This window comes from Pelodiscus sinensis, chromosome 28 (genome assembly GCF_052426305.1).
Source record: "Pelodiscus sinensis isolate ZL-2025 chromosome 28, ASM5242630v1, whole genome shotgun sequence".
NCBI lineage: Eukaryota > Metazoa > Chordata > Testudines > Trionychidae > Pelodiscus > Pelodiscus sinensis.
In genome coordinates this window covers 13,880,571-13,901,300 of record NC_143079.1, presented here as the reverse complement: position 1 = coordinate 13,901,300, position 20,730 = coordinate 13,880,571, and the positions used below count along the sequence as shown (strand labels likewise).

General features: G+C 55.4%; 1 protein-coding gene across 2 annotated transcripts in view; it reads left to right on the top strand.

Annotated features, from left to right (window-relative positions):
* The first annotated feature begins 3,864 nt into the window (after nt 1-3,864).
* Nucleotides 3,865-20,730, top strand: part of KCNIP3 (potassium voltage-gated channel interacting protein 3) — a 96,636-nt gene continuing 79,770 nt past the window's right edge. The window contains exon 1 of one of the 2 annotated variants that reach the window (XM_089773789.1): nt 3,865-4,145. In XM_089773789.1, the coding sequence (XP_089629915.1) occupies nt 4,131-4,145 (15 nt within the window). In that variant the 5' untranslated portion in view covers nt 3,865-4,130. Of the gene's footprint in view, nt 4,146-12,280; nt 12,430-20,730 lie in introns of those variants that run through there. The other variant, XM_075910719.2, reaches the window with a different exon arrangement.

Genomic DNA, 20,730 nt, shown 5'->3' with positions numbered 1-20,730 from the left:
CACAGACACACCCTACCCCTTCCCTAACTGCCTGACCAGGCCCTGCCCATGCTGGAGTCCCCCAGACCCATGGCTGTTGTGGTACCAGAGGCTGGGGCCTCTGGTCGTCCAGGGCTGTGGCCGCGCTGCCCACCAGCTCTCTGGGGCTGGGGGAAGCTGAGGCACTACCCTGGGGCAGGGGCCAGCAGGCCACGGGAGGCGGGAAGATGGAGCATGGGCTCTGATGGGCAGGTCTGGGGGGGCCTGTAGCGGGGTGAAAGGGGTTAAACCCAGTCCTGAGAGAGGGCAGGGATGGTGGAGCAGGCAGCTGAGGTGGGCAGCAGCCAATTAGGGCCCAGCCGGGGCAGTATAAATGGGGGCTTCTGGGGAGGCCAAGCTCATGCACTTTTGCTCTGGCTGTGGAGAAGGAAGGACCTGGCAGGGCTGGGGAGAGGCAGGCAGGGCTGGCAGACTCCCAGGCGGAGGCCTTGCTCTCAAGGCCTGAGGTGCTAGGGCTGCAGGGAGGCAGCCAGGGCAGGAGAAGGCAGCAGGGCCACACCCCCTGGCCAACGCTGAGTGGCCATGTTAGACTGCAGCTTGCCCCCGAGGTAAGGGGCTAGGTGACGGTTCTGAGTGCCCAGGCAAGACAGCTATAAGGGGTTGGGGTTACATAAGAACGGCCGTACTGGGTCAGAACAAAGGTCCATCTAGCCCAGTGTCCTGTCTGCCGACAGCGGCCAGCACCAGGTGCCCCAGAGAGGGTGGACCGAAGACAATGATCAAGCGATTTGTCTCCTGCCATCCCTCTCCAGCCTCTGACAAACAGAGGCCAGGGACACCATTTTATCCCCTGGCTAATAGCCTTTTATGCACCTAACCTCCATGAAATTATCTAGCTTCTCTTGAAACTCTGTTATAATCCTGGCCTTCACAGCCTCCTCTGGCAAGGAGTTCCACAGATTGACTATGCGCTGTGTGAAGAAGAACTTTCTTTTATTAGTTTTAAACCCACACCACTCATGATTTTATAGACCTCTATCCTACCCCCCCTCGGTCTCCTCTTTTCTAAACTGAAAAGTCCCAGTCGCTTTAACCTCTCCTCATATGGGACCCCGTTCCAAACCCCTAATCATTTTAGTTGCCCTTTTCTGAACCCTTTCCAAGGGATCCTTGGGAGGAGAGGGCCACAGAACTTGGGGGCACCCCCGCAGGGCGGATCCGTAAGGAAAGGGCACCGTGGGCTGGAAAGGACATGGGACCGGAAGTAGAGAAGAAGGCAGGTAGCTGAGGGCGAGACGCTGGCTGCAGAAGGAGCAAATTCCTGAGGAGACCAGCAGGAGGCGCCATGGTGGGGGAGTCACGACCCGTTACAGAGCCATGTGCTCGCTCTGTACCCAATCACAGTGCGGCTACGGTTCAGTCGGCACAGCCAGCTAATTCTCGGAACACACGTGCAGTTAGTGAACCGCCCTGCCCCAGGAGATCGTTGTGGTTACGACAATCTTGCGGCCACAGAAATGAAGGGGGGTCAGTCCTGCGGCCCGCTCACTAGCCTCAACTGCGCATCGCTGGTCTAAGAGTTGCTACTTACGGCCTCTTAAGCTCCCACTAAAGTCAAGGGGTATCGAGGGCAGTTATTTTCCTGCTACTGACCAACTGCATGGCTTTGGGCTTGTCTCTTGGACGTTCCGCGCCTCAGTTTCCCCTCTCTGTACAATAGTGCTAATGATGAGGCCTTTGTACAGTGCTTTGAGACGCTCCTATGCAGGGCCTGATTTAAGAGCTCAGCATGATTTTAATGGGGGTAAGAAACTGCTGCAGCGCTTGGATGTTCTTCAGAGGAGGCTGACTTCTATTGCTGCAGCGAGGCGGTGGCGGCTTGTTCATTGTAATCAGGCCTTTGATGTCCACACAGAATTTTGACTGAAACCTTGTTTGGAAAGGGACAGATTTCTTCTGCCCCCGCCTCTAATGGCGCGTGAGGCTGGCCTGCCACTGAGATTCCATCCTCTTCATGTGGTCGTTCATCGTAATTAAGCCTTTGGGGGGCGGGGGAGGGGTGGGGGTGAATCTGCATTATCCAGGGGTCACTATCCCTGGAAATCTTTTTATTCCAAGGCAGAAACCAGGGACCCATTCCTTCGGAGATTGAAAGTGGATTAAAATAGGGATCTGTTCCTAGGATTTTCTTCTAGCACTTTAGGTCCTGGAGCAAGGAGGGCTGGAACGCTCTGCACTCCCAGGCTTGAACTAGTTTCCATCCCTTACAGTTTGGTTCAATGACTCACAGCGTCCCTGCTATCCACCTTGTGAAGAACATCAGCACGGCCAGAGTGGGTCAGACCAAAGGTCCATCCAGCCTGGTGTCCTCTCTGCCCACAGCAGCCAATGCCAGGTGCCCCAGAGGGAGTGAACAGAACAGGGATCTCTCCCCTGTCATCTCTTTCCAGCCTCTGACAAAGAGAGGCTAGGACACCATCCTGGCCCATCCTGGCTAATAAGTATCGATGGACCTAACCTCCATTAATGTATCGAGCTCTTTTTTTAACCCTGTTAAAGTCCTGGTCTTCGCAACATCCTTTGGCAAGGAGTTCCACAGGTTGACTGTGCGCTGCATGAAGAAAAACTTCCTTTTGTTTGGTTAAAACCTGCTAGCTATTAATTTCATTTGGTGACCCCCCCCCCTAGTTCTTACATTATGGGAACAAATAAATAAATTTTCCATATTCACTTGCTCCATACCAGTCATGGTTTTATAGACCTCTATCCTATCCCCCCCTTCCTTAGTCTCCTCTTTTCTAAGCTCAAAAGTCCCAGTCTTTTTAATCTCTCTTCATATGGGATCCATTCCAAGCCCTCATCATTTTGTTGCCCTTTTCTGACCCTTTTTCAATGCCACATTTTTTGAGATGAGGCGGCTGCATCTGCACACAGTATTCAAGATGTGGGCGTCCCATGGCTTATAGAGGCAATAAGATATTCTCTGGTTTATTCTCTATCCTTTTTGTAACGATTCCTAACATTCTGTTTGCTTATTCTGACGGCCGCTGCAGCCGGAGTGGATGATTTCAGAGAACTGTCCACAAGGACCCCAAGATCTCGCTCTTGAGTGGTAACAGCCAAATTAGTCCCCATCGTTTTGTGTGTGCCGTTGGGATTATTTTTTCCGATGTGCATTACTTTGCATTTATCAGCATTAAAACGTATCTGCTGGTTTGTTGTGATCTGCCTTTGTAGCTGCAGCCCAGAGATCTGTTTGGGGGGCTTCCCTGGGATCCAGCACAGAGCTCTGTTGGCAGGGCTGAGCTAGAGATGCCAGAGGGCAGCATGCGCCCAGCCACCCAAAGCGCAAGGGTCTGCTGGTGGGAATCCTGGGATGCCCCAGCTGCTTCAGAGGAAGGATGGTCCAGCGATTAGGGCACTGGAGTATTCCTTGGGGAGATCCATAGTCCACCCCCTGTTCTGCCCTAGAGTTCTTGCAGGACTTTGGGCCAATCCCTCTGTGCCTGTGGTCCCTATCTCTGGAGACAACTCCACTGCCTTGCTCCACAGGGGTGTGGTGTGGCTAAAACAAGAGGGGGTGAGGGCAGATAGGCCCCTAAATTAGACTTGCTGGGATCTCCTGGCCACAGAGCCCAGGGATTTTCCTCCCTCCAGTGCTGGCAAGTGGAGAATTTCCCCTTTAAATTTCCCCCTGGGAGCTGGAAAGTGGAGAATTCCAGTCCCCTTTTTAAAGGGATTTTTATTTTAGGTTAATTGGCTCCCTTAAAAAAGAGAGAGGGAAGGGGAGGGGGGGTGCACTCCGGGTTCTGTTTCCATGGAAACTAGCAGCTGTAGGCTGGCCGTGCTGCATGTCACCCAGAGGGAATAATGGCCCAAAAGGTAAACTTGGCATAGGGACGGTTCCTTTGTCAGGGATGTTTGAACGGAGACAAAAGCAGCTGCCAGGATCTCTCGGTCCCCATTTGCATCACGTCCGCAGCCCGGGGAGAGGAACCAGGTGGGAATCACGGTAGATCTGCAGCCAGCATCCGTGGCCACGGCTAGCGCGGAGCAGTGCGACGTCCGCCACCCCCCCACCGGCTGTCCGGTGGCTCCCCCCTCCGCTGCATATTGATTGACACGCGTCCATCAGTCCCCACCGCAGGGAGATGTTTGAAGACGGGGTAAGTAAAAATAAGATCCTGCCTTGGGTTTGGCCGGCTGAGAGCCGGAGCAAATGGCGCCGCGCCGCGGGTGACTTGTCTCAGCTGACGCCCCAGAGTTGCACAGCTAGGGCTGGCAAGGGAGCAGCAGATGGGCACCAAGTTGCTCTCTAATGCTTCTAACCAGTGGTGCTAACGAGCACGGAGAATGGCGGAAAGGGGCAGGCCAGGATGGGTGGAGAGGCCCATCTCTGGGAGGATGCAAATTTCCCCCCCAGCCTGAACCTCATTCTAACCCCCTGGACCAAGCTCCAGGCTCCTTTACCCGGATGCTGCACACTCCTTACCATGCAGGCAAAACTTGGCTCAACCATGGGGATAATGACTGGTGAATATCTGTATGCTTAGCTGCAGCAAATCAGCTCTGAAGGTAGTTGCAGCAACTAGCAAACTAGATTAAGACTCAGAACTAGGAGGCTCTGCCACTGGCATGCCAGGGAACCTTGGTCAAGCCACTTAGCCTCCCCATGCTTTGGTTTCTCCTTCCGAGAATACAGACCTCTTATGTAAAGTGTTCTGGGATCTACTGATGAAAAGCACTATAGAACTGTGAGAGATTGTTGTGTTGTTGAGTGTGAGTCTCCGGGCACTCAGGGTCTGTTTATTGCTGATCTGGAAAGTCACGAATTGACAACAAAAAGAAAGGATGTTAGTCATTATCTTCCTCCTGTCAGGGAGCAGAGAGGGTTAGCATATGATTTACGGGATTTACGGAGCAACTGGTTGCAAACATAATCTAGACAAAAGTCTTTTTGCGAGGACTATTTGGTGGATGCAAAATTATACTGGATTTATTCACTGGAATCTTGATCCCTTTCTGAATGGTTCTTGATCAGAAAAACAGGCCATAACTCAGCCCATAATTTGGTCACAGGGAATAATAAAACCAGCTTGAAAGCCAAATAAAGATCTTAGGGTCTGACTTTTGTTTGCATCGCTGCATCAGGAACCGTACTGAGCATTGACCGTGCTATTCAGATCAGCAGCTGGACCTGAAATTGTTACAGATCACCTGGTTTTTCTGTTTGATTGTTCATCCCCTTCACGGTAAAGTTTTCAGCCCCAATCCACTTACCACGTGCTACGTTTTGAATCTCACAAAAGTCAACAGACCCATTCACGTTCCTAAAAGGAAGAGCTTGGCTGAATTGAGGCCTTGAACATTCAGGTAGTTCAAACACTCTCGGCCCAACCAGAAGAAAATAGCTAGGAGGGGAAGGGGATAAAGGCCAAATGAAGTGTCAGAGCTGATTGAAAAATGGCCATGAAAATAGTTTGTGAAGTTTGAGCTGAATTTTTTTGGACAAAATTAGAAATTTCGGTGGAAATTTGGGCATTTGGAAAATGTCAATTGGATGGTTGAGAAAATGTGGTTGAAAGTTTTCCCTCTTTTCTGTGGTTCAGTTTGATGAGTTCTGCTGAGTTGAAATCAGTGAATCCAGACAGGGAAAGCTTTCTGCCCCCATCAGAGCGCCCTGTATGTAATTGCAGCAAGGCCCTGCTGCCCTCCTCCCCTGTGACGGCGCTCGCCACTGGGGTGAACTGGGGCCATCTAGAACGAATAGCCTGGGTTACTGTGCCTTATGCTGCAGAGCATCCGTGAGCTACAGTTTTGCTAGTGATTAGACAGTGGGTGTGTTGTGACCATCACGGTGCTTAAAACACCGGGTACTATTGTTTGCTTGTGCTCCCCCTGTGCATAACCAACTGCTGTCTGTTTTACACTCACTGGCAGCGCTGCAAACTATGTCTGTGCTGTGTGTCTGTACAGCACCCAACACAACAGGGCCCTAGTGGTGTGGTGGGATGGAGGAGGGAGCTGCCCCCAAGCGTCTCGCTGGGTGGGGCAACAATTTAGACCCCCTCTTCTCCCCCTGTTATCCCTCGGCTCGCCTGTTACTCCTACACCCGCCGGCTGGAGCTTCCTCCCCGCCACTTTGCCCAACCCTTCTCCATCTCCGCCAGTGGGTTAGTGCATGTGGGGGCCTGGCCCCAAGCTGGAGGGGGTGGGGGAAGACGCAGTACAAGCTCCCTTGCTCCTCCTCACAGGGTTGGGCTCAGCTGTACATTGGGTTTGGGGCCCCGCCATGCGGTGGTGGCGGGGGAGGGGGGAAGTGCAAATTTTGCCTTTGCCCCAGGGTGCATAACACCCTCACTATGCCTCTGCAGGGCCCTGCTTTCTAGAGCCCAAGCCAATCCATTAATTACAGAGCTAGGCTCATGAGATGTAATAGGTAGCAGGTTTAAAACAAACAAAAGGAAGTTTTTCTTCATGCAATGCACAGCCAACTTGTGGAACTCCTTGCCAGATGATGTGGTGAAGATCAGGACTTTAACAAGGTTCCAGAAAGAGCTAGCTAAATTCATGGAGGTTAAGTCCATCAAGACTTATTAGCCAGGATGGGTAGGGATGGTGTCCCTGGATTCTGTCCAAAGCTAGGAATGGATGACAGGAGAGGAATCACTTGATGATTCCCTGTTCTGTGCATTCCCTCTGGGGCACCTGGCATTGGCCACTGCCAGCAGACAGGGCACTGGGCAAGATGGACCGTTGGTCTGACCCTGTTCTTATGTACAGCCTCACTTTCTTACCCCTGTGAATGTGACCCTCAGCTGAGATTAGAACTGGGGGCTGATCCCTGATCTGACTGTAGCACATCAGCGCTTTTCTCCCTGCCTCCATCCCCCCAGGGCGAAATGGGGCTAGCAAGCTCTTGGAGATTTTTGTGTAACTGCCAGGCCAAATGGCTTTGCTAGTAATGCAAACTCTGGTCAATTTCGTACTAGAACCTCTCTCTCCAGAACAGAGATGAGCAAGGTTCCCGTCCTAGCCCCTCTGCACTGACCTGGACTCCTTTCTTACCCATGCACCTCCCCATGCCTGCTCCACCAACAGGCACCTACGCAGATCGCAAACAGCTGCTACTTGCTGTCAGCGAGGGAGACTCGGAATGCAATTATAGCTCCCAGTCCAAATAAATACAGTAGGGCTGCCAGCTCGGCGCAGCCAGCTCCCAACGAGCTCATGTGTTTTCATCCTGTAACGCTGAGCGTGTGCGGGAGAGGAGGCATCTTCCTCCATCTCACAGCCCGCGTGGGCAGAGTCGGAAGGGCCGAGTGTTGCACCCCCCGGTGCTTTGGTGCCTAAAGGCCATTGCAAAGTTGGTACTAAGTGCTTCTAAAGGCATTTAGCGCCACAGGAGTGCTCAGGGTGTTTGCGCTTGTACAGGTCAGTCGGCTGGGAGTCCCCTATGAGAGAACATGAGCATGATCTGATATTAAACTGAAAACAACACGTGCTAGCACTTTGAATTCACAGGTATCACTCGACACATGGGAGTAGGTCTGGAACAGAGGCAGGGTGAGCAAGCATCTTGCTCTCTTGATTTTTATGTATTTATTTTTGTGTAGTCCACCTAGTACACCGCACTCAGGTTTTTTGACTGTAAACTCTGTGGCTGTGTCTACATTGGTGCGATCTTGTGCAAAAGCGGCCACTTTTGCACAAAAACTTGCTGCCTGTCTACACTGGCTACAAGTTCTTGCACAAGAACACTGACGTTCCAATGTATGAAATCAGTGCTTCTTGTGCAAGAACTATGATGCTCCCGCTCAGGAATAAGCCCTCTTGCGCAACTGTTCTTGCGCAAGAGGCCAGTGTAGACAGGCAACATGAATTTCTTGCTCAAGAAAGCCCGATGGCTAAAATGGCCATGAGAGCTTTCTTGCAAAAGAGAGCGTCTACACTGGCACGGATCTTATGCAAAAGCAAATCTATTGCGCAAAGGCACATGCCAACTCTCTTGGGGAAGAGTTCTTGCACAAGAAGCTGCCAGTGTAGATGTAGCCTTAGTCTGGATTTTCCGTCATGTGGGAAATTCTGCGGTTTTGAATTTTTTTTCCAAATCCAAACAAAACCGAACATTTTCTAAGGAGCAAAGAGCGTAGGGTTTGACTTTTGTTTGTACCACTCCCTGAGGAACGGACTTTCGCGTGGGGCCAAGTGTCTATTGGACTCATCACATCAGCACGTAGACCTGACGTTGCTACGGACCACTTGGCTTTTCCTTTTGATTGTTCATTATTGTTTTTGCCTCTTGGGTTAAAGTTTTCAGCCCCCAGTCACTTAATCATATGCTTCATTTTCAGTCCCACTTCAGTCAACGGGGGGAAATCGTTGCCTGTCCTTTTGTTGAGATAAACTCTAGCCATTGCATTCCAGTTCTGAACTTTTAACATTTTTTGAAAAACTGTGTTGTGATAAAAAAAAAAACCAACAAAACTGTAACTTTCATTTTGAAATGACTTTTGGAGATGCGCCATGCCGTAAACGGGGCAGCAAGACATAGGGATGCCATCAAAACCCTTCCTTTCCTTTTTCTATGTGTGACATTTGATCAAAAAGCAGCGTGTTGGGAGACGTCTGGATGTGGGAGAAAATGGTAACAAAACAGTTTACTAGCCCCAAGAACTTAACCCAGGCATCTTGTGTTGCCAGCCAGTGGGCAAATAATAAGCCTGCCAGTTCGAAGCCTTAAGGTGCAGATGAAGCAACAACCTGGATCTGCTTGAAAGCTGGTGACTTGATGTAATTGCAGCTTTGCTGATTTACTCAGCTGAGCATGTGGCCCACAAGATGCTTTCATGCCTGTCTCTGAGGCGTTCCAAGTGGATGTGAAGGGAGAAGGAGCACTCCTGTCTAAAGGGTTGTAATATTTTGGTCTGACAGCCAGTAAACACAGGCGCTCAGCTGCTCTTAAAGTTCTTTGGGGGCCCAGATGTCATTGTTTGAATGAAAGGGCAAAGGCGCCATTAGGAGCTGTTTACACAGTGCAAACGAGGGCATGGAGAGGAGGGGATGGGTGTATTCATGAGGGAGGCAGGGCCGAGCAGCGTGCAATCAACAGAACAAAAGATTCCCCTGGCTTTTTTTTTAACATTGGTATTTTGTGCCTTTGCTGACTGCTCCGTGCAGCCTGCCATGTCTTAGATTTCCAGTCCCAGGAGGCACTCGGTGAATTGCACCCAACAGATAAAAGATCTCGGTGTCTTTATTGTTAATTGGAAATGCAATAGCACCTGCAGGCCCCATCATGCTGGGCATTGTACAGAAAGAGGTGTCAGTAGACAAGACAGACTGGGGGGAGGGGAAGGGTCATTAGCTCCTCTTTTACAGTGAAGAACCAAGCCACAGAGCAATGATGTGACATGACCAAGGTCATGCAGCAAGTCAGTGGCAGAGGCAGAAACTTAACCCAGGCATCTTGTGTTGCCAGCGAGTGGGCAAACTACACACCTGCCATTAATCTATAGCAGCAAATGAATTAAAAAAAAACCCTCCTCCGATGCTCCCAGCTGAAGCCAAATGTGATGGATTTGATTAAGCATTAGACTGGGCCAATTGGGCCTCATGAAGGTGCTGTTCTTGACCTCCAGCCCCAGAGCTCAGAGTCCTCCAGGCCTATCAGCATCCAATCCTCCCTCCTCACCTCATGCTCTGCAGGCAGGGCTCCTGTCCTGGCCCCCACACAGGAAGGGCCCTGCCCTCATGGAACATGCTGCTGCTTCTCCCGGGGAGCAGAGTGAGTCTCCTGCCGCCAGGTGGAAATGAGCCGCGCACCCTGGGAGGGGGAGGGATCTGAGCACCAGCACCCCCCGGAGAGGACAGGGGCCCACCTGACTGCCAGGTACCTGCCTCCCCCGAGTGCCCATCCCGGATGCTGCGCACTCGGCGCAAGGACAGGACTGTCCATTGGCTCCCCACGCGCATGAGGGTGGGAGAGGCAGCCACCAGCATAGGCATGAAAGGGCCGTGCTCCAGGGGTGCGTCCTACAGAGCCATGCGGCATGGAGGGGGAGGGCGAGCCAGGAGCTTGGCAAGAAGAGGGGAAGGGTTGAAGGTGGGGTGGGGTGGCCGTAGGTGGGCTATGACACATGGAATGGAAGGGCTGAGGAGGAGGAAGCAGGACAGCTAGAGCTGGGATTGAGTGAAAGGGTTAAGGGAGGAGTGTGTGAAATAAACAGCCTGAGTGAAGGGATCGGCCTGTCCCATCCACATCGACCCCCGGGTCCCCACGTGTGTCTATCCACCCCTCTACACACCCGCCCATCCCCATACGCACCCGCCCATCCTCATACGCACCCGCCTATCCCCATGCGCACCCGCCTATCCTCATGCACACCCGCCCATCCCCATACGCACCCGCCCATCCCCATGCACACCCGCCCATCCTCATACGCACCCGCCCATCCCCATGCACACCCGCCCATCCCCATGCACACCCGCCCATCCCCATACGCACCCGCCCATCCTCATGCACACCCGCCTATCCTCATACACACCCGCCCATCCCCATGCGCACCCGCCCATCCCCATACGCACCCGCCCATCCCCATACACACCCGCCTATCCTCATGCACACCCGCCCATCCTCATGCACACCCGCCCATCCTCATGCACACCCGCCTATCCTCATGCACACCCGCCTATCCTCATACACACCCGCCCATCCCCATACGCACCCGCCCATCCCCATACGCACCCGCCTATCCCCATGCACACCCGCCCATCCCCATACGCACCCGCCCATCCCCATACGCACCCGCCTATCCCCATGCACACCCGCCTATCCCCATATGCACCCGCCTATCCCCATACACACCTGTCTGTCATAGAATCACAGAATCATAAAGCTGGAAGAGACCTCAGGAGGTCATCAAGTCCAGCTCCCTGCCCAAGGCAGGACCAGTCCCCACTATGTCCATCCCCATAAATCTTTATCTATCCACCCACCCCCACAGACACCTCTTTCCTCATACACCCACCTATCCCCGCACATCTCTAACCCCATGCACCTAGCTAGCTCCATGCACATCTCTCTGTCCGTCCATCCCCATACACCCCCCATCTAGCGACCCCTCCCACGTCCATCTCTCTGTCCGTCCATCCCCATACACCCCCCATCTAGCGACCCCTCCCACGTCCATCTCTCTGTCCGTCCATCCCCATACACCCCCCATCTAGCGACCCCTCCCACGTCCATCTCTCCGTCCATCCCCATACACCCCCCATCTAGCGACCCCTCCCACGTCCATCTCTCTGTCCGTCCATCCCCATACACCCCCATCTAGCGACCCCTCCCACGTCCATCTCTCTGTCCGTCCATCCCCATACACCCCCCATCTAGCGACCCCTCCCACGTCCATCTCTCTGTCCGTCCATCCCCATACACCCCCATCTAGCGACCCCTCCCACGTCCATCTCTCTGTCCGTCCATCCCCATACACCCCCCATCTAGCGACCCCTCCCACGTCCATCTCTCTGTCCATCCATCCCCATACACCCCATCTAGCGACCCCTCCCACGTCCATCTCTCTGTCCGTCCATCCCCATACACCCCCATTTAGCGACCCCTCCCACGTCCATCTCTCTGTCCATCCCCATACACCCCCCATCTAGCGACCCCTCCCATGTCCATCTCTCTGTCCGTCCATCCCCATACACCCCATCTAGCGACCCCTCCCACGTCCATCTCTCTGTCCGTCCATCCCCATACACCCCCCATCTAGCGACCCCTCCCACGTCCATCTCTCTGTCCGTCCATCCCCATACACGCCCCATCTAGCGACCCCTCCCACGTCCATCTCTCTGTCCGTCCATCCCCATACACCCCCCATCTAGCGACCCCTCCCACGTCCATCTCTCTGTCCATCCATCCCCATACACCCCATCTAGCGACCCCTCCCACGTCCATCTCTCTGTCCGTCCATCCCCATACACCCCATCTAGCGACCCCTCCCACGTCCATCTCTCTGTCCGTCCATCCCCATACACCCCATCTAGCGACCCCTCCCACGTCCATCTCTCTGTCCGTCCATCCCCATACACCCCCCATCTAGCGACCCCTCCCACGTCCATCTCTCTGTCCGTCCATCCCCATACACCCCCATCTAGCGACCCCTCCCATGCACAGCTCGCCTTCCCCAGGGCTCCCCCCCTCCACTCCCACCCCCGCCCAGCCCTGTGTCCATCCGCCCCGCCCTCGGGCTCTGCCCCTCGCCGGCCCAGGCGTCTGCCCCTGCGGGAGGCGCAGTGCGGGCTGGCCGGAGCTGGGGCCGGGCACGAGGGGGTTAAGGGCCGGCGCGGTGCGGGCGGAGCTGAGCGCGGAGTCCCGCTGGCGGCAGCTGGCAGCGGCGGGTCCGGGGCAGGTTCCTCGCAGCAGCCGAGCCGGGCCGGGCCATGCAGGTAGGGGCTGCGGGAAGGGGGCGCCGGGCTGGCACTGGGCGGCTGCCTAGAGAGAGCCCCGGGGGAGGGGGTCAGGCCCCCCCAGTGTGGCGAAGCATTGAAGCCCGGCCCTGGGGCAGATCCTAGGGGGCCCTGGGGCAGATCCTAGGGGCCCTGGGGCAGATCCTAGGGGCCATGGGGCAGGATACGGGGGGGGGGGCTACTCACCGACCAGCGGCAGGATCTGGGGGGGGGGGGGGCGGTTTCCAACTTCCAGTCTGCCCCATTGCATCAGCCCCGCTCCCACGTCCATCCTGCTGCTGACCCCACTACCCCTCCCCTTCCCCACGCCTTATCCCCAGCCCTGCTCTCATTCCGAGCCCCCTTGACCCTCCCACCGGCACGGGTCACTCACCCCTCTTCCCCTCCCCCGTGCTCTGAGATCTGCCTTCCCCCTTCCCTTCCCCTGCCTCCCCTTAACTCTGACCCCTCCTGTTCCGTATGCACCCCATGGATCTTCCCAGGAGCCCCACACATCTCGGATCCCCTCCCTCTGGTATCTCTGCCATTCCTGCTCCCTCTCTCCCGTCCTCACACCGCTCCACATTCCCTCTCGCAGCCCTGGGGCCTGAGCCCTGGAGTGACCCCCCGGAACAGGTGCAGTCTGGGTCGCCCCCCACCAGCACCTCTCTGCTCTGGAGATGGCCCTTGGCTACTGAGACTGTCCTGTGGGTAGGCAGAGCCAACAGGTACCCGACTCATGGCTCCGTGTTCCACGGTCCGGCTCCGAGCGGGCTCCCAGCCTGGTTGCAAATTTTTCATCAGAACATCGGGGGAGGAGGCACAAAACTGGCTCTTTACCCCCAATCATCGTTTTCCTGTCGGACAAAATCTTTTTCTTTCTTTAAGGAAACCCCAGAGTTTCCAGGGTGTTTTTTTGGGGGGGTCCCTTTTCTTTCAATCCTTTTCCCCTGGGCTTTTTCCATGGGGAGGAGAGAAACGGGGGGAACCCAACCCAGAACTGCAAACTCACCCCCCCCCCAAAAAAACCCGACAGATTTTGAATGGACAGAGCATTTCTTTGCCAGAAAGGTGGTGAAATGTTCACGTCGCCACCCCCACGTTATTGAATGTGGGTCATCGTGCGCCCGTCAGTCGCTGCTGATCTGGGCTGTAGGGACTAGTGGCCTAATCGCTTCAGATTATTCCAGGCAGTGGCTTGTGTGAGCCAGTCGTGGGCAAAAGCGCGGCTTCGTTGCTAGCGCAGACTGGTCTCCTCGGGCTGCGTTATGGTGCTGACCCCCCTGGAGCTCATCACACCAGCAATCAGACCAGCTGATCGGGCACTGGGGTAGAAGCCGATGCTCTGCAAGCAACTGGGGTCGTTTTCTGAGGTTGCCAGGCAGTGTTCCCTCGAACTTTTCCCACGTGTGTGTGGAATAATTTTTACATACACCACAGCCTGTGTGGACGTGCACCACTAGTAGAAACACAGGTTGATGGCTGTGGGCGCTTTGCTAATCAGATGGGTGGCATTTGATTCTCTCCTGGGCAGCTGCCCAAGGGCTCAGCTTACAGGGAACAATGTTGTCAGACTCCCTCCAGTGTGGTCGCCTGGTGCCCCAGGTTTGCTGAGGAGCCTGCAGGGGGGAGGAGAGAGAGATGCTGGGCAGCCCCTGTGAACAGGAAGGGGCCTTGTTTTGGGCACCAGCCACGGGGTGAGGGGTGACTTTAAGGCCAGCAGCTCCCGAGCCTCACGTTGTTCTCTGAAAAGGCAGCATCCGGGAGCTTCTCCAACCTTCCAGCTTAGCAGGAGGGTGCTGGTTCGGCTGCGTCCCTTTCTCCCAGCGGGGAGGGAAGTGGCCCCAGAGCGGGGAGTGATTCCAGGGGAGTTAAAGCTCCTTTGCAGCCGGGCTCGGTGTGGTTTGTCAGTGCCCTGCCCTGCCCAGCTCTGCCCCACCCGTGTTTGCCCAGTGCTGCTGTCACTGCCCCAGCCCCCTCCTGCTTCTGGCCGGAGGGCAGCCTCGTGGGGCGGTAACTGCAGAGTGGCTGCTCCACGCCCTCCTGGTACCGATCTTCTCGCCTCCCGCTCCTTCTCTGGGACACCCCCTCTGCCAAGTTCTCACATCACCCCTAGCCCCATAGTATCTGACTCTACCTTTTCAATTTCTCTCCTTGAGATCCTATTCCCCTTTACTCTGCCCTGCCCTTTTCCCCTTTACTCTGCCCTGCCCTTTCCCCTTTACTCTGTCCTGCCCTTTTCCCCTTTACTCTGTCCTGCCCTTTCCCCCCTTTACTCTGCCCTGCCCTTCCCCCTTTACTCTGCCCTGCCCTTCCCCCTTTACTCTGACATCCCTTGATTTGTTCCCCCCTTATTTGTTTTAGCCCCATAATCCCCCGTTCCTGTAGGCCCCTCTGTCCCCCTCCCCTTCCATGAGCTCTTTACTCTGTGCTTCTTGCTCCTTTTCACACTGGTGGCAATAACTATCGAGGGGGGAATTACCTGGTTCCTGGTGACTTAAAGTGCAGATTCCAGCGTGTAAAATCCCTGCTACAAAAATAGCACCTTGAGACTCCCTCAGCCTCTGCCCCGAGAGTCTCCATCAGGCCTGCAGGCTCTAGCGATTTAGGGCCGTGGCTCACGGCCTTTCCAGACTACTGTACCCCTTGCAGGAGTGTGGTGCATCTTGCGTTTCAGCTCCCTTAAAACGCACTTGCTTACAAAATCAGACCTAAAAATACAAAACAATCACAGCCGCACTAGTCCTGAAAAGTAGCCGGCTTTCTCCTCGGCACCATATGGCCGTGCAGTACAGGGCCGGCTGTTTCTGTTGTGCTTACGTTTCAGGTTCTGTCTGTCGAGCCGTATAACGCCGTAGACGATTTTAGTTTGCACAGGCTTTGCTAGCACTTCTGATGGAGCCGTTAAAGTAGGCAAATCTCCAGATGAGTTGATGGACCCCCCAGACGGGCTCTGCGTGGTTGAGAACCACTGATTTAGGGGACCCCTTGGAAGGCCTCGGTATGGTTGAGAGCCACTGATTTAGGGGACTCCCTGGATGGCCTCGGCGTGGTTGAGAGCCACTGATTTAGGGGACCCCCTGGATGGCCTCGGCGTGGTTGAGAGCCACTGATTTAGGGGACCCCCTGGATGGCCTCGGCGTGGTTGAGAGCCACTGATTTAGGGGACCCCTCCTGGAGGGCCTCGGTGTGGTTGAGAGCCACTGATTTAGGGGACCCCTCCTGGAGGGCCTTGGTGTGGTTGAGAGCCACTGATTTAGGGGACCCCCTGGATGGCCTCGGCGTGGTTGAGAGCCACTGATTTAGGGGACCCCCTGGATGGCCTCGGCGTGGTTGAGAGCCACTGATTTAGGGGACACTAGGGCTGGGCTGTAATCCCCAGCACAGGTAGCTTTATCCATGCTCGCTCTGCTCCATCTAGTGCCTAAAAATAGCAGCGCCCCTGCAGCAGCACCGGTAGAGCTGGTAGCTAAGCTCCCATGTGGAGACCCAGACTCGGGGCTCTGCGCCGTCCCCTGCGAGGCAGCCGGCGCTGGAGGGCAGGGTCGTTGCACCCTGGGCCGAGCGGAGAGGGCCAGCAAACAAGAGCCCCATGATGTGGGGCGAGGTGCAGGCAGGGAGCGAGGTGGCACGACACCGTGTGGACAGTCCCTGTCCCGAGCGTTGCAGGGTGCAGTGTGGCGGAGGCGGAGGGTCTGGGACAGGGCTTGGCCCGTGGGGGGAAGTGCCCTAAAATCCCACCAGCTGCCTTTTGGGGGGACTTCTTCCCACCTGGGCTGTATCCCAGCTGGCTCTGGCAAGCCGGTCAAGTCGGGATTTGCCCCAGAACTGCAGGGGCTGAACGCCCCAAAGCCAGGGATGGTGGATTCTGTGGCTGGTCACTTTTGTAACAAGCCGCACTGGGGGGCTAGCAGTTCAAACCCCCCTCCCCCCCATGCTCCGAGCTCTGCGCCCTGGGTCTAGACAGGAGCTCCAAGCAGCTCATCCGTCCCATGCCCAGCGGGGACTGCGGCCGAGGGCGGGTGCCGCACCCAGGTGCTAATACTACCCCCCCTTGCTCCATTTCCAACCTCGCCCTTTGCCTCTGGTGGCTCCCTGCAGGCGGCTTTTCACTAACTCCTGGAATCGCTTGGTCAGTGGGGAGTAAACCGCTCGCTTTGCCTCCTCCTCTTGCCCCATCCCCTCTCCTGCCCTGGCCCGGTGGCTAGGCAGTGCCAAAGCACGAGCACCCGTCCGTGGGCACAAGCTGGTGTGGCGCTGGGGGGGGCAGCCAGCCGGCATGATGGGACAGACAGGTCCAGAGGTCTGACATCAGGCAGGCTGGGACGCTGCGGAAGTGGCAGGAAGCAGCTCTGGGCGGGGGGGAAGGGGGGGAGCTCTGGGGGGGGGACGTTGGGAACAGCAGATGGGAGCAGTTAGAGGGGCCTGGGACGGCTGGTGGAAGAAGGGAAACCAGAGCCCTGCGTCCAGGCCAGCTAGAGGGAAGTGGGGGGGGGGGGGGCTGACTATCTCCCCACCCTATCCGGGACATCGCTGGCTGTTCCTCTTCTTTAGGGAGCGAGGGGAAAGTGCGCAGTTTGCTGTGTTCCTCACTCTGACCGGGGAGCACAGATGAACCTGGATCTACCCCAGCCGAGGGACATGCCCCTTCCCCCAGCTGTGCCCGCTGGAGCTGCAGCAGCCATAGAGAGGCGCTTCTCAGCTGGCCCCAAGCTGCTGCGGTGAGAGAGGGCTGGGGGTGTCCTCTCTCCCCAGGGCAGCCTGCACCCTGAACCCCTCGTCCCCAGCCCAGAGCAGTGATTTACATGCAGCCTGGACATTTTCACTGTATTTTCCAAAAAACAACAATTGATTGGGTTAAGGAGCCGAGCAATGCTGGGTAAACCTGCTAGTGCTGGCTGAAACGGGGGTCTGGTCGAGGCTCAGTTGCCTCCAGAGGCTGAGTTCAAGTCTTCCCTTGGCAGCTCATTCCATTGACTAATAAGGTGTTGGGATCTAAGCCATGGTGGCTAAGTGAGAGGATGGGGAATTACATTGGGTCCAGCATCTAATCTCCCCAAATCCCCCCTCTAGTTCTTTCTCCCTTGTTGGTCTTTGCAGTTATTTCCCGTTTGGCATTCTCCAGGGGGATCTGAGAGGCAGGGCCAGTCCTGGGGGAAAAGATCTGGGAAGGAAGGAAGCCAAAAGGACGCAGCTCAGATGATAAACTGGGGAGGGAACGTCAGCTGTCTGTCTAGGAGGCAGCATTGCCTAGTGAGCACAGCAAGGGCTGGGGGACAGGGCTCCTGGGTTCTGCCCCTTGCTTTGGAAGGACATTCCTGTGGTAGTGAGGACAGGAGAGCAGAGAGCCGGGTTCTCCTCCTGACTCTGCCACTGATCTGCAGGGTGAGTTTTGTCACTGACATTGGTGCCTCGGTTTCTCATTGGCTGCGTCTAGACTGGCAAGTTTTTCCACAAAAGCGGCCACTTTTGCACAAAAACTTGCCAGCTGTCTGCACTGGCCGCTTGATTTTGCACAAAAGCCCTGACGTTCTACTGTCCGAAATCAGTGCTGCTTGCGCAAATGCGTTGACGTTCCCGTTCGGGCCAAAGCCCTTTTCCGGAAATGTCTTTGCGCAAGAGGGCCAGCGTAGACGCTAAAAACTGTTTTGCGCAAAAAAGCCCCGATGGCGAAAATGGCGATCGGGGCTTTCGTGCGCAAAACCGCGTCTAGATTGGCACGGACGCTTTTCCGCAAAACGTGCTTTGGTGGAAAAGCGTCCGTACCGATCTAGACGCTCTTTTCCGCAAATGCCGTTAACGGAAAAACGTTTCTGTTAAAAGCATTTGCGGAAAATCCTGCCAGTGTAGACGCAGCCCTTCTGCATAGCAAGGGCGGGAGTGCTGGGAGCCCGTTGGAGATTCTGCGCCAAGAGGGTTTTGGAGCCCGGCCAAGGATTGCCACGGTTTGTTTCACGTTTAAGCGGCTTTTCCCCTGACGTAGCTCCGAGCCCATCTGTGCCTGTTCTGTCCTCTGCCACTAACTGAGAAGAATTGATCCCTGCAGGCTTTAGAACGTCCCTTCCTGCATTTCTCATTCTCCCCGGGGCCTTTCCCTCGGCAGTGTGGCCCTGCCCAGCTCTCGTCCCGGCTCTCTCCTTTGGCTCCAGTTCGTCCTCTGGCGTTTAAGTTTCAGAAAGCGAATGCGGCGTCACAGCCCTGCACCGAGATGTCAGGCAGGGTCCCGCTCGGCTCTCTACAAACTTGAACCTCCATTGGGAGGGGGGCTAGTACCATGATCCCTCCTTGTGCCCAAGGGGAAACTGAGTCATGGAGCAGGAGCTCTCTTGCCCTGGGCCTTCCCAAAATTGCCTTTGCTTTCTGACTGGCCAGGAGGGCTAGGGCTGTGGCTAGGGAACCCAACTCCTTGTCTCCCACAGGAGGGCAGGGGCCGTAGCACGGTAGCCCGACCACCTGACTGGCTAGGAAGGATCAGGCTTCAGGGCTGGGGTTGTCCGGGGCTTGGCTCCACGGGGTGGGAAGGTTTCTGAGGGGCCAGGGTCTTGGGCGGAAGGGGTGGGACGAGGATCTGTTTGCTTATGTCAAACATGCTGGAATTGGTTTGCTCTGGGCCCAGATAATCCCTCCCCTTCCCCCCACCAACAGCCATGACTGAACCCGGGAGTTTCCTCCCTCTGACATCCAGAGCTAACAGCTGTTTGGTTCCGGAGATGAATTCTGTCAGCTCATTGAGGGAGGGACCGAGTCCTTCTCGGCAGCTGTTGGCTTCCACCCCAGAGGTGGCTGCAGTTCAGTGGTGAGCAAAATCCTGGGTTCCTTGCACCAGACTCTCTGAAGCCAAGAGTCACCCCAGAAAGGACTCTGGCCTCTTGGGGACGTGATTTGGGACGTCAGGCCTGGCTGCCAGGGCACAGCCACGACAAATGCCTGTCCCGGAGCCTCTCTGCCCGAGAACGGCAGACTCGTGACACCCCGCAGATGCTTAGGAAGTGTGTGCTGGTGGTGGAAGCTCTTGGGATGTGTCCCCACCGAGCCGTGTCTCCTCTGTCCGGTTCTAGCCTGGGTGGGGTCTGGTTGGAGCCCAGGTTCCCTTGTTGGGTGGGATTAGCCCTGCCTGTAAATAACGGACAGGCCGGCAAAGCGGACCCAAAAGGGGAAGCGGCATACATTACTGGTGGGCTCCTCAGACAGCAGGCCAGAGGCTGCGCGGCCGGTGCCATGTGGCACAGAGCTGGCCAGGTGTGTCCTGCCGCCTCCTGCCACTTCTCAGCCTGGAGGATCAGGGACCTGCTGAGATAAGGGGTGGGAAGAAATCCTGCAGCCGTGGGCCCCTCAGCAGCCCCACAGCCCCCCTCTTCTATGCCAGAAGCTGGGAGTGGGCGGGGAGTCACTGGATAATTCCCTTTTCTGTGCACTCCCTCCGGGGCCCCGGCATTGGCCGCTGTCGGCAGCCGGGACACTGGTGAGATGGGCTTTGGGTCTGACCCAGGAGGTGAATCCGTTTCCTCCTCTGTCGCTGTCGGGTGGTTCGATTTATTTTAGAGCCAAGGGAAACCAGGACACTCCTGAGAGATTTAACCACTCACTTATTCATTGCAAGCTGTACGCAGTTAACATAATTGTTTAAGTTTTACAAGCCTTAAAAACAATGACTATACAACTGAAACCTTAACTACAATAAATTCTAACGCAATTAGTACAGCACACAACAATGCAAAAGCAATTCATAGATCTACTATAATACAGTAATAAAGCCTACTTCACTTACACTTTACCCGTACACTACAGCGTACTTCACCCGTACTACTTTACACTACGGCTGTGTCTACGTTGGCAAGATTTTGCACAAAATCTTGCCGCCTGTCTACTCTGGCGGCGAGTATTTGCGCAAGGACGTTCTACTGTATGAAATCAGTGCTTCTTGCGCAAATACTCTGACGCTCCCGTTCAGGGATAAGTCCTCTTGTGCAAGTGTTCTTGCACAAGAGGCCAGTGTAGACAGGTAACATCGATTTCTTGCGCAAGAAAGCCCGATGGCTAAAATGGCCATTGGAGTTTTCTTGTGCAAGAGAGTGTCTACACTGGCACGGATGCTTTTGTGCAAAAGCACATCTCTTGCGCAAAGGCACATGCCAGGATAGACGCTCTCTTGCGCAAATACTTTTAACGGAAAAACTTTTCAGTTAAAAGTATTTGCGCTAAATCATGCCAGTGTAGACACAGCCTACAGTGCCAGGCAGGGGGTTGTGGTTCCTTTCATTCCCGCCCATTGGGGTGCCATGCACTGGGTCGCTGGTGTGA